The sequence below is a fragment of the Scomber japonicus genome, chromosome 15 (assembly GCF_027409825.1).
Source record: "Scomber japonicus isolate fScoJap1 chromosome 15, fScoJap1.pri, whole genome shotgun sequence".
NCBI lineage: Eukaryota > Metazoa > Chordata > Actinopteri > Scombriformes > Scombridae > Scomber > Scomber japonicus.
In genome coordinates this window covers 30,307,313-30,320,448 of record NC_070592.1, presented here as the reverse complement: position 1 = coordinate 30,320,448, position 13,136 = coordinate 30,307,313, and the positions used below count along the sequence as shown (strand labels likewise).

The 13,136-nt window shown below is 40.1% G+C and overlaps 1 protein-coding gene across 1 annotated transcript; it reads right to left on the bottom strand.

Moving 5' to 3' along the window:
• Positions 1-661: 661 nt before the first annotated feature.
• ppp1r10 (protein phosphatase 1, regulatory subunit 10) lies at positions 662-12,818 on the bottom strand. Its single transcript, XM_053333739.1, has 18 exons — positions 12,338-12,818; positions 8,897-9,005; positions 8,700-8,786; positions 8,018-8,153; positions 7,876-7,927; positions 7,675-7,764; positions 7,459-7,587; positions 7,263-7,368; positions 7,013-7,116; positions 6,781-6,902; positions 6,095-6,248; positions 5,848-5,991; positions 5,501-5,747; positions 4,029-4,104; positions 3,709-3,927; positions 3,353-3,476; positions 2,927-3,277; positions 662-2,105 (listed from the first exon to the last, which is right to left on the bottom strand). The coding sequence occupies exons 2-18, from the start codon at positions 9,001-9,003 to the stop codon at positions 1,945-1,947; spliced, it is 2,409 nt and encodes an 802-aa protein (XP_053189714.1). The 5' UTR covers positions 9,004-9,005; positions 12,338-12,818; the 3' UTR covers positions 662-1,944.
• Between the last annotated feature and the right edge of the window lie 318 nt (positions 12,819-13,136).

Below are 13,136 nucleotides of genomic sequence, written 5' to 3'. Positions count from 1 at the left end.
TAATTATTATATCTACATCTTTTTTTAAATCAGTATAATCACCATGTTTTATTGTCTTCATTTAAGAAACCTAAATAATATATTATTCATTAAAAAAAAGCAAAAGAAAGAAATCAGCACTTTACTCATCTGCACATACTTGCAGATGCAATTAAGAATTTTTGAATATATGATGTAAAATGAATCTATACAACATACAGTAATACATTACAGAGCACATTCATCCTCCCTGAGGGTGAAATCTCTCAATGAGGCAGCATTAGATTTTATCTCCACTAATGGTAAGGCTCTAAGAGTAGTGAGTATATGACTGTAAAAATAGAGAAATAACCTGGAGTAATAAACAGTTCACACACTGGTCTGCTAGCATTTTTATGTAATTTTAGTCTTCTCTTCTTTCAAGATGGATTTACAAGTGCAAAAGCATCATGAACACCTGTAAAACCATCACCATCAGTCTTTCAGTTTTTGTTGACAGTTCAAAACAGCTTGTGCCATTTTTCTAAATTATTCTCCCCTCTCCCCTTGCATAAAAAACATTTAACAAGCCTATAGAGTATGCTGTAATTGCAGGTGTCTGTGGTGTGTCCAATTCCCTGGAATTTTTCCATTTCACCAATGCTGCTTGTCCCACTTTAAAAAAAACACACATGGAACATTTATATTCCGACATTTATTCAATACATTGTGTACAAAATAACTGAAAATATGAGCATGTATGAATGTGTCTTCTGTATTCAAAGGAACATTTCATACTGACAAAAACAACTTAACCTGTCATAAAAAGAAACACCGTTCAACACTGTATCAAAATAAAATAAAATAAAAAAACATGGAGGGAGCAACAAAAAACATTACATTCTTACAGTCCCACAAGAGACACAAAGGTCATTGTTTTCACAGAAAACACTGCATATATATATATATATATATATATATATATATATATATATATATATGTATATATATATCCCACAGAGTGCTTCAGCATTCACCTGACTATTTAACACTGATAAGGAACCCTTCTGAGTTCCCATGGGAGTACAGAGGACAGACCAGCACCTCTGAGATCAGCTAAAAGCTGCTCTTCTGACAGGACGGCACATTGACACTCATGATTGTCCACGTCCACGTCCACGTCCACACACACACACACACACACACACACACACACACACACACACACACACACACACACACACACACACACACACACACACACACACACACACACACACACACACACACACACACACAGCAAAGAAACAAAGCAAGGCTTTCCTCAGGTCATGTAGTTTTCTCAGGACTGGGGGGAAATAAACTAGTTTAAATACTATCTAGTCTTGTTCAGGCTCAGTTTTAATAAGTCACAGCTGTGGCCTAAGTGCTTCCTAAATGTCTATCTCTATTAAAACAATGATGTCAGATGGGAAAAAATGGTAGTCGTGTAAAAACCTGACTGATGGACAAAATTGAAGGGAACATGAAAACAATATTACAGATGTGAATGCAACAGCCACAATGAGAAGGGAATTCTGTGGAAAGCTTTCTGCCAAGTAGGTTGCTTCCATTTGGTTGACTGTGATAAGAGTTTGGAAAGTGACGGCGCAGAGAGGTTAGCAGGTTAGCTGCAGCAGCTCTGACATTGTGGGAAAGTGTGGTGGTTTGTTTCAGTCTCACTGTTAAAATGATCACATTAAAAACACTTATCAGTGATCATCTCACAGCACTTCTCTCCCTCTTGTTCTGTGTCTTAGGTGAGGCAGAGCTCACTCCTGTGGGTTAATCTTAGGCAGAATGACTGCAGACAATTACAGTGGAGGACAGAACTGCCTCCTCTTACATGTCTTTACCAGCAGTCCTAACACTCAGTGGTTTCATCACAGGAAACGGCTCTTCCAGGAGCCAGCGGTTCATTGGGGGGGGGGGGGGCAGTGGTGTCACTTAGTGTCCATGTTGCGGGTGCTGGTTGTGTTGGTTGTTAGCAGGGTGGTTGGGGGGCAATGGTGGCCCGTTTACGCCAGGGTGATAAAACGCACAGTTACTCTCATATCTGCAGCTTCCTTTCATCATGAAGTGGCGACACACAGGCCTCTTGGACATGTCTGCCAACAGGAAACACAGCAGTATTACAATCACACCACACACACATACACCCAATCCCTAATGACAACATCTGTACATCATATACTTTTTGAACCATGTATTCTTAAACTTAATTAGCTTTTAATGCTTTACATCTCTGTCTTAATGTATCACTATCAGTATAATGATCATTTCCATAGCATGACATCAGTTCAACAACTGAGTCATGTCATCATAGTCACCACTCTGCTGACAACACTTTCTCTTGTAAGAAGACTATTGTTGTAATTCCACTGATCTTTTCCAGTTGGTTCTGGTTAGCATCTGTTTGACTACTGTCAGTGAAACTCAACACTCACTCTTGTTGAACTGTTTTATCTATCAATCTCTTTCTGTCAACATATGCAGGATGTGTTGAGTTTCACTGATGGGAACATCACAGAAGAGTTGGAGATTGGAAGTCATTCTCTTAATAACATCTCAACTCAAGGTCCACTTTCTTGCTTGTTCTGGAGCTTTTGATTAAATCATACATTTCTCATCATCATCTGTCAGAAGCAGTGAGTAAAGGAACCTTGAGTTGTAAGATAAAAAGATATTCATTTATTAGTCCCACAGTGGGAACTTTTACAATACTTCAGCAGCAAGTGCATACCAAAGAAACAAGAAAGAGCATCAACAGAGAATAAAGAACAATAAATAAGAGAGATTATTGTGTGATGTCAGCAAGAGGTGAGTATAACATGACTGCTGTAGAAATGATCATCATACTGAATGTTTCATAAGTTCTTAGTTTGCTCTTCTTGACAAAAGCTATTATGGAGATTAAACCATTAAATACCGTTCATGTTGTGTCCTCCCCTGGGACCTCCTCGACCTCGGCCCCTGAAGCCAGGGTCTCCACCTCCACCTCCTCGGCCTCGGCCCCCGCGGTGGAAGTGCCCTCCTCTGTGGGGGCCTCCTCTCATGGAGTCGTCTCCCCAGTAGTTGCCGTTGTCTCCACGGCCCTGACCTGGTGGTGGCCCCATCATGCGTGGGCCACCGCCCGCATTGAAGGGTGGTCCATGGTTGTGAGGGGGAAGAGGGTGGTTGAAGCGGGGACCACTGGGTGGGTAGCCACCATTCATGGGCATCTGCATGTGCATATTCATGTTGTTCATCCCTGGACCATGGCCCAGCAAACCCTGGTTGACTAAACACAAAGAGACTAATGAGTGACTGGACTGCAGCTGGTGCTCATTATACTTGTTGAACAAGTTGAGTTTACCTGGTGGTGGTCCACCCTGGTTTTGGTTTTGGGTTTGCTGCAGTGAGCCCAGCAGCTGTTTGATCTTGTCTGAGAAGTCAGGCTGTTTGATCAGGTCTTCGGTAGACTGGTTACCAGATGCACCCTTAAGACAGACAGCTGTCATCAGCCAAACAGTACAACCCCAAATACATTTTTTTATCCAACTGAGACTTTAATGTCTTATCTTAAAAATCACGAACATGAATGAAGTGTACTTTAATAAGCGAGTTGAAGGATATGAATCAGGGTCCAGAATGTTTTTAAAAAAAAGAAATTTGTCTTGCTGAAAAAAAAAGAAAGTGAACTGAACTCTGAGTATATGATGATCAGTTTACCATAATGGAGGAGAGCAACTCCTGTACGTTGACAGTAGGGGCCACGGGGTTGCTGACGATGTTTGTGGCTTGGGGACTGCGGGAGGTGTTGTTCAGGTTGCCCATGAGGTTGGCCAGGACAGGTGGTAGCTTGGAACCCTCATTGTGGCCCATTGCAGAGCCCTGCTGGGATGTGGTGTCCATGGGCTCAACATAGTCATCATCCATCATGGAGGAGTCCTGCATGGGAGACCACAAACAAAGCTAATGAAGCTATTTGTTACACAGACATGCACAGTGAGAGACGTGAGTCACAGTGTGTGTGAGAGGCATGTACTAACCTCATCCAGAGGGATGAGACGGGGAGGCATGGGTTCATAAGGTTCTGGGTCTGGTTCATGAGGACTATCAGGCACACTAGTGAGAAGAAAAGATAGCATAGTCAGTACACATCATACACATCATATCCCATAGCCTCCCTACTGCAAGATGCAACATACTGTAGCACAATGAATAGACTTTTAAATAAGTTATCCTGATGTCAATATAACTTTTAAATCCTGACAGATAAGGCCAGGATGGGCAATGGATTACCTTTTATGTAAGAGGTTTTAATGAAAAAGGTTATTGTTTTTTACTTGTTTTCTCTCCTTGCCTACATACAAGACTTGTTGTGTTATATATATTAGCTCCTTTATATTTTTTCTGTACATGAAATGTCATCTTTTAAACGGCTGCAGCATAGTGTTAATTTTGTCAGCCATCTTTTAATTTAGTTTTAGTCCTGTGTCAAATGCCCTTATTAGTTTTTGTCATAATTAGTCCAACGTATACTTTTTTGGTCACATTTTAGTTGACTAAAAGTCTTGGTATTTTAATCTGAATTTAGTCAAAAGAAAACCCAAAGTATTTTAGTCTAGTTTTAGTCCATGCTTAGTCCAAACTCATTTTAGTCTCTGATAGTCTTTTTTTGTCTGTGAAAGCAGCTTCATTTTAATGAACAATTCAGTCAATCTAGTCTAACATAGATGACATAGATGTCATTTTAGTCTTTTTTCTCACTCATATCACAAAATGTATGTTATCATTAACATACACACACACTTGCTAAAGGTGCCTGGTCTGATAGTCACAGAAATACATCCAGGTATTGAACATGTTCTGATTTGCATATTTATAAAATGGGACCAAATATCCAGTTGTCTTTTTCTTCCTAGCATACTCTTGCTGTCATCAGAGAGTATGTCAAGCTCAACAGAACAGATCACACCAGACAGGAAGTCAGACACAGCATCAGCATAAAACTTCAGGTCAACTTTAAAAATGAAACAACCCGTGCAGACTCCTGATCGTATTTCAGCAACAAACACAAATTAAACAGACAAATAAATACACAAATTTTCTATGTAGCCTCCTGACCCACAATAGAAGCTAAAATAAATTTAAAAATGTGTTAGTCAGTTAGTTAGTTAACAAAGTTGGACTGTTTAGTTGTGCTGCTACTGCAGTAATTACGGTAGCCAAAAAGCACTTGATTTTATTTAATTAAGTAGAATTAGTCCCGTCTTTTTTCGTCAACAAAAATGTGTTCATTTAGTCACAGTCAGTGTTTAAGGACATTTGTGCTGTCTCATCTTCTTAGTCATGGAAAAAAACAGCCATTGATGAATACATTTTGTCTTGTCTCATCTGACAAAATGAACACTACTGCAGCATGGGTGAAGAGCCCAAGACAAATTTCTCACTGTGTGGGACAATCAAGTTAATGTTGAATCTTAAAGAAGGTCAACGATTCTGATTTCACTTGTCCCACCTCTCTTTACTGAGGAAGATCTCCTGCAGGATGCCCATCTCACGGTCCCTCTGGGTGAGTTTCTCGGTGCTGTTGGACCCGCAGGCAACCAAGCTACCAGTTAGCGTCAGGGGCCTCGGGGGTGTCCAGGGGACCCTTTCTTCCATGGTGTCATGGGAGAGGCGACGGGCCATCTCAAATGTCTGCCTGTCCATCATCAGTTCCCGTTTGGCAGCCTCACCAAAGTCTTTGATCTTATTGACGTTGACTGAGTGAAGATAAATGTCGTTTTATAACTGATACTTTTTCCAGGCACACTCATGTTAGAAGAATAAACATCCTACTTGGACGTGTGGAGTCTCGCTCACCTCTCTCTGTCTCATCCAAATCAAAGTAGAAGTAGTGTTTGAGCTGCTCCTCCTCAGCCCAGTGAACGGCCTTCTTCTTCTTGCCCTTTTTGGTCAAGCTTTCTTCTTCTCCACGTGGTTCTGCCAGAGCATTAGGTTTCTCACCTACAAATAGCAATGAGACATGAGGATAACGTTCAGCTGTAAGTTCCCGTTATTCAAATCTACTATAATCAGAGTCTTTTATGTGATTTAGTGAGGACCTCACCATTGTCAGAGGCCTCTGGGTCCTCAGAGGGAACGGGAGTCCCAGGCTGCTCTGGCTCCTGGTTTTCATCAGGACCAGTGGAGGCAGCGGTTTCAGGAGATGACGGTTTAGCAGAAGATGTATACGTAGATGGTTTGCTGTCAAATGGACTCGCCTGAGGACAATAATGAAGGAAGAGTGAGACATCTGATAATATTTTATTCTAAAAGAGTAAAGCTGTTGGCTTTGGAAATTAAACTGTTCCTACATTTTTCAAAGCCTTGTATGGGGAGTATGATTCAGCTGTTCTTTCACTTTGCAGCTGATAGTTACACCAGACAGGGGAAATGATTACAAAGACCACAAAGTCCATTGTGCTCAGTTTAAGTTTCTAAGAACAGAATAAGATTCATTCCACGGATTTTAACAAGCTATAATAAATCTTAACTCAAGGTCTAACTTCATTTCGACCTGGTTTCAACTGCATTTTACAGTCATTAGTGGTATGTAGTTTACTCTCAATTTGCTTAAAATACTAAACGAGAAAACTAAGATTCCAGAAAAAGCTAGCAAGCTAGTTGTTTTTTTTGACAAGCTACAGACAATGCAGAATGAATCTTCACACTAAAATATTGTGAGGATGTTTTGGTGTGACAATGAGCATATATAAACTGGTACTAGGTTGGACACAGCATCATGACTGCTACCTTGTTTGAGGTGGGGGAGACAGCCTTGGTGCTAGCAGGACTACCAGGCTTCTTCTTCTTGATCTTGATTCCAGGCACTGGAGCAGAGTTCAGAGCATCTAAAAAGCCTGTGCACTCCATCGCTGCAGTGACAACAAAAATAATCAGCAAAAAATTCCACAACTGACACATCACCATCATCTTATTTACAGATGCAATTTGATCTGATCTTCACATGTTTGTTCATACTTACGTTGTGCTGGAATGATCTTGACTTTGATCTCTTTGGCAGAGTTAGAGGGGGTATTTAGAGGTTTGTACTTCTTCTCCTGAGGAGGAGCATCAAGTGGACCAGAGCTGCAGAGGTAAAATAAGTATAAAAGGGATGCAAGGATTATCATCAAATAGCTGAGGGTGCCAGTGAGACAGTTGCACTCCTACACCAGATGATGGCACTGTGTTCACAGAGACTCTAAGAACTGGCTTATGGGAAGGTGCAGTACCTTAGCCTCTTGAGGACTGGAGGCTTGATGTTGTACTTGTCGCCCAGCTGCGGGGCGGTGGGGGTCTTCTTAGCAGGGGCAGGGTTGGGTGGGTCTATCTCTAACCCTACACAACACAAAACATATTGGTTTATAATAAAGATCCTTTTACAATTTTACTTTCAGAGCCAACTCCATGTCATCACGTTAAGGTTACCAATGGAGCGAATCTTTGCGTGGCTGGGTGCGTGAGCTTTCGGTTTCTCCTTCTTCTTCTCTTCCTCTCCAATCTTCTCTTTAACATCTCGCAGCGGAACCTTGCTCTCTTCTTTCTTTTTTTTCTTATCTAGGAGATAAATACAGTATGGTATTAACTAATTTGTCACTGTGAAACAAGAACAGGCATGTTTGAAGTAAAATGATCTGTGTGTACCTGCAGGAGAGTTGCCAATGCTAGACACACTCTGGGAGCGTATTGTTGCCATCCATCCATCTACAAGCACCGATGCCAACTTCCTCAGATCTGAAAATAAAAGACAAGAATAATTACATACTGATTTTATCTACAGTATAGTTCATAGCCCACATGGTCATAATAATGCCACAATATATGACAGATGTGCTATAAACCGACCTTCAGTTTCTGCACTCTTACTCAGTTGCTTTACCAGCTTGGCTGTATTGTTCTGAAAAAGAGAAACAGCAGGTAAATACTACAATTCCTGTTAAGTGCAGTGTAGTAGCAATGTGTGCTGGTGAATAAACTGAGTCAGTGCCTGTTTAAGGTGGTCCACTTTGAGAGGCAGCTTCTGCAGTGTGAGGAGGATGAGCTGTAGCAGAGGGCTGTTGTTGGTGGTTTTGGAGTAGGTGAGCCAGGAGTTTAGTAGCCTGTAGCCACCAACTCTGATGAACCTGGATGAAGGAAGAGGGACGGCTGATTTAGAATAAAGCAAGTCTGCAAAGAATGATTGAGATGCTCACTGTTTATATTAACAGATAACCAAAACATTAAAATGTGGTAAATGGACTGTACTTATATAGTGCTTTTCTAGTCGTTATGACCACTCAAAGCGCTTTTACGCTACATATCACCTGTTCACACACATTCATACACTGATGACAGGAGCTACCACACAGGGTACCATCCTGCTCATCAGAGAGAAGCTAACCATACATACACTGTTGGCACAGCAACAGGAGAAATTTGAGGTTAAATGTCTTGCTTAAGGACACATGGACGTATATATATGTATTCATATTAAAAGGATAAGGTTGGTGGTATAAGACAAGAATTCCCTGCCCTGTTCAAGATCTACTACTGTACTCTACTCAAGTAATGAGAAGCTGAACAATTTTTGATTTATTAATTTATCAGGATGAAATAGACAAATAAAACACCACAAGTTGTACTATGATACTAATGGAAAGTAAATGACTTACATACAGTAAGTGGCCTACCTGTTAAGAATGTCGTGGGATTTTGTCTGCAGTAGGATGTTCAGGTACATACATCTACTGACCATCTTGGTAGACGCTTTCATTAGGCTGTGTTGAAAAAGAGCAAAGGTGTAAGGATATCACCTAGTGCAAGAGTAATGATATTATAGTTTAGATTAAGGTTCAGGAATATGCCATGACTTGTTCCAGCTCCTCACCTGAACACCTTTGGAACTCCCTCCAGGCTGCGGAGCTCTCCATCCTTACCCAGCAGAGCCTCCACTCCCTTCAAAATCTCTCTGGGATCCACAGGTCCCCCTGCCATATCTGAAATGAACACCTCAAACAATTAATACACAGGTATATTCCATTTTTTGGTAACACAAGCTAGCTTCTGCTATTAGTAAAATATATGAATGTGTTTTTTTTAGTGCCTGCCAAATAAAAAAGGGGCTCCACCATCCAGAATTCCACCCTACCTACTTTTTGGTTTAAGGACTCACCAACCACATCCTGATCTTGATGGCAAACAGTCACCTCACCACGAAAAACTACACTGAATCATCTCGCTTCAGAGATTCACAAGTTGACAGCACCAATCTGTTTCGTACAAGAATATTCCACTGATACAGTTGATGCATACAACTTAATTAGGACAACATGATCCAGCCAGCAAAGTCTAATCGGCACTACAGAGGATTTGAGTACTAGCATATTCATCAAGATGCCAGACAATAGCATACGAAAGCAACTTTTGATGTAGAGATTCAGGAGCAGGCCATTCAATAAATGGTTTAAATATGCTGAGAAATAATCATCTAAATGATAAATCTGATTGACATGAACATACACAGATTGTTATGAGTACAGTATTAGCATTTCTTCCATCCACACTATTCTCTGTTGCTCTGGCAGTCAAACATCCACAGTGCATGACTGTCAGTGTGTTGCCTCATTCTTGGGATCTTTGGAGTGTTTCATGTGGCCAACTCGACACCAGTTGAACACGGACAACTGCAGGACACAGAAACATATTCCTCCGTGCCAGAGTATCCTCTCTGAGACTTTCAGGGTAGGACATTCAGGCTGTTTACTTCTGTGTTTGAGGCAATGCTTTCTATTCCAGTTCAAGCTATGATCAATGGAGATGCAGCAGTGCAGAAAACACATCTGGTGCTTATAAAAATAACTCATAAAAATATTGTAAGTACATTTTTTATTTATTTAATGAATTGCTTTTATCCTACTGAACTACTTGTTTAAGAATACCAGAAATAAAAAAAACTCTCTTTAACTGGGGGATTACGTTTTACAATTAATATGGAAGTCATATTTATAACTACTTACTTTTCCATGAGTCATATCAATATTTCAATCACAAAAGGGAAAGATCAAAGTTTTGTCAAAATAAAAATTGCAAAAGATGGATATTTGCAAGAAAAGTTACTTGTTATGATTTATCAACATTTTAATAGCACATCTCTATCACAATCACACACATGTCTGCAACAATTCAATTAAAACAAAGAAAACGTGTGTGTGGGGGAGGAGACAACACTTTGTGAAAACCTATTTCACTAATCAACATGGAATCTGGTAAATGATTAACATACAAATAAAATGTGATAGAAGGAAATTATATGAAGGATGAAATGCTTAAAAACTGTATAACTTTTGTTAAATTATCATCCATATCCTAAGCATTCTAAAATGTGGTTATGACACTGAAGGTTCTCTATACTGGACTACTGTGGTTTTACTACCATCACTGTCATCTGTTCCAGCCAGAGGGTACAAGTCAGGCCACTTACTGCCATCTGCAGGTTAGTTTATGTTTACACACACTGTATGACATTAATTACAAATTAATACATTTGTTAGTGCAACATCTTGTGACAATGGTCTCAGCTGTCACACAACAAAATGACTATAACACAAACTTATACTAATAGGGGGTGGATCTGTGCCATCATTTCAGAAAGTCTTGAATATGTCCAATGTGATCCAAACAAAGAAAGTCAAGACCAAATCCATGGCCCTTATGTTCACTTTTCAAGAAATAGTTCCAATTATCATGTAAAAAGGTCTTATGAATAACCTCCACATGGTTCATGATAATGGCTGATTGGATTGAGCCTGACAAACATGCACTTGTTTTCACCGTGTTTATGCATTGTATGATTACTGTTTCACTAATGATTTGTCAATACATGTACAAAACTTGCAACTGGTCGATATCAGTTCACTGAAAATGTCATGATGTGATGAATCAGTTAGGTCTTACCCGTGTAACTGTTGTAGTAGAAGTTTTATATAGTCTCAGACCTCCACAACACTGCAAATAACCCAATGCCTGTAAATGTCACAATTGTTACACATGTACACACAATCAGTTTTAAACATGGCCCTGGTTCCTGGCTTGGTGGGGGGAGGGGGGAGAACATCATTTGTGAGTAGTCATACTGTGGTGTTATTATATAGGCTAAATCCCTGGTACATTATACCAAAATGATCCCTGCTGCACTCAATGACCAATCCTTCTACAAAAAGTTATTTACTATAGTTTTTATAACAGTTGCAACTACAGTCATGACTATGACTAAGTCAACACTGCATATTCATCAATGAGAACCACAGTGAATCAAATAATGTAAAACGCCCTCAGTTATATAAGGGCAGTTCATGCAGCCTATAAAAAGGCTTGTGCTTAACCTGACATATGTCACAGCGGAGAACAGGCCTGCTTCCCTGCGGCGAAACTGTCTCACAAAAGGGGCGGGAGCTAGAGGCTGACTGCTAATCAGAGCCCTCCCACTGTTAACCACTTCGACGACGCCAATCCGGTCCCTACACAAACAACAATGGCTCATTTCAAACACCGGATTGTTTGGTAGAAAAACAAAACGTCGAGCACCAGACATCTAGTGACCCATTCGCAACTGGCGATCAGACAATGCGATGGAGCACTTTGTTGTGCATTTCAAGTTTGTAATAACTCCAAAATGTCGCTCCGAGAGAACGGCTAGTCCCCGGAGCTGTCCGAGGACGAAAAGCAAATCACCAGTCCACCATTTTTGTCAATCCCGACTCTGTGTACTTCAAAAGACCACTTGGCTTGAGTCATCCTGCAATCTTTATCCACAGATTGCCGAGTATATGCGGGTAATCGGGAAGTCCCTGCGCTATAATTATCGACATTTCAACACACACACACACAGTGCTTCATAAAATATGTCCACAATCCTCAAACTAACGCAATCTTTATGTATAGATTGCGGTGGGTAACCTTAATTCCGTGGAGGAGCCCCTACAAAACAAATTGGAAGGCAAGACGTCCGATTTCATGAGCTATTTGCTTTCTATGCCTACGGCAATCTTTATGAATAGATTGCTTATGGTTAATTTACGAATTTACTGGTTATGTTTAGTTTTATTTATACAATTAGTCCATTCAGTCTCACACACAAAGAAACGGAGCCTTGTGTCTCCGTCCACTTTCCTGTGTGAGCTCATACTAAATATTGTCTATATTCAAATTGTTTGCCAAGAACAAATCTAACTTACGGTGCCTGCTAGCCAGCTACCGCTAGCTAGCGTATTATCTACGACCATTTTCATTTGGTGAATCACTGTTCAATTTAACTTCAAAATCAACTTACTATTGATAATACAGATCCTCAGCGTCTCGGGTATTTTATAGTGTGCTTTTCAGGCACTTATATCTCTTATTTCATTAATTTTTTATCGTCAAACTTCATGGTTTTAATATCAACTGAAAAACTTCTTATGGGTGGGGCTGTGGTAGCTAAAGGCTAGCCTTTCCTTCAGGAACAAACTGGAGGCAAAAATAGTAATCAAATGTCCATTACTTGAAGAAAAAAATATGAATTTGAGTAGAGATGTTCAAAGTCCCCGACGGTTCTGTCTTCGGCAATGCAAAGTCATACCTGAAAAACACATAAGAAAACACAGATTTAATTTCAGTTGTGCACAAATTCCGTCGTCCTTCGTCTACATCAAAATCCTTTGTTGGTATTTAAATCATTTAGTAGTGACTTCGTTTTAAATACAAAATGTTGGAAAAAAAAATAGCCCCGTTTTCTTTCTGACTTCACTTACCTTTGACCAAATCCAGGAATGAGCTGGAAAAGGAGGGACTTCGCTTTTATACTACGTGACGATTTTGACGTCACATACAACGTTTTTTCTTGTTATTCGCTTAAACAAAATGGTGGATGAACGACCTTCACTGTCGATGAAGGGCGTAATGGCGTATGTGAACTATTGGGCATCGAATTGGTCACTGAAATCACCTTAAAACGACCATGTTTTGCATTATAAGAGCAATACTTAAGAACGCTGTCACATCTTATTGAGTTTGCGAGATTATAAATTTGTTTTAATATATAAATCTAATAAATAAGACGTCTTCAAAATGGCGACTAGGTAGCCTATCAG

Bases quoted from the DNA above. Each gene is read 5' to 3' on its own strand.
- ppp1r10 (XM_053333739.1), bottom strand. From the start codon at position 9,003: ATGGCAGGGGGACCTGTGGATCCCAGAGAGATTTTGAAGGGAGTGGAG. The intron at 7,117-7,262 runs GTACTGCACCTT...TTACCTCTGCAG, and splicing joins CCAGTCCTCAAGAGGCTAAG to CTCTGGTCCACTTGATGCTC. The intron at 3,278-3,352 runs GTAAACTCAACT...CTTTGTGTTTAG, and splicing joins CCAGGGTGGACCACCACCAG to TCAACCAGGGTTTGCTGGGC.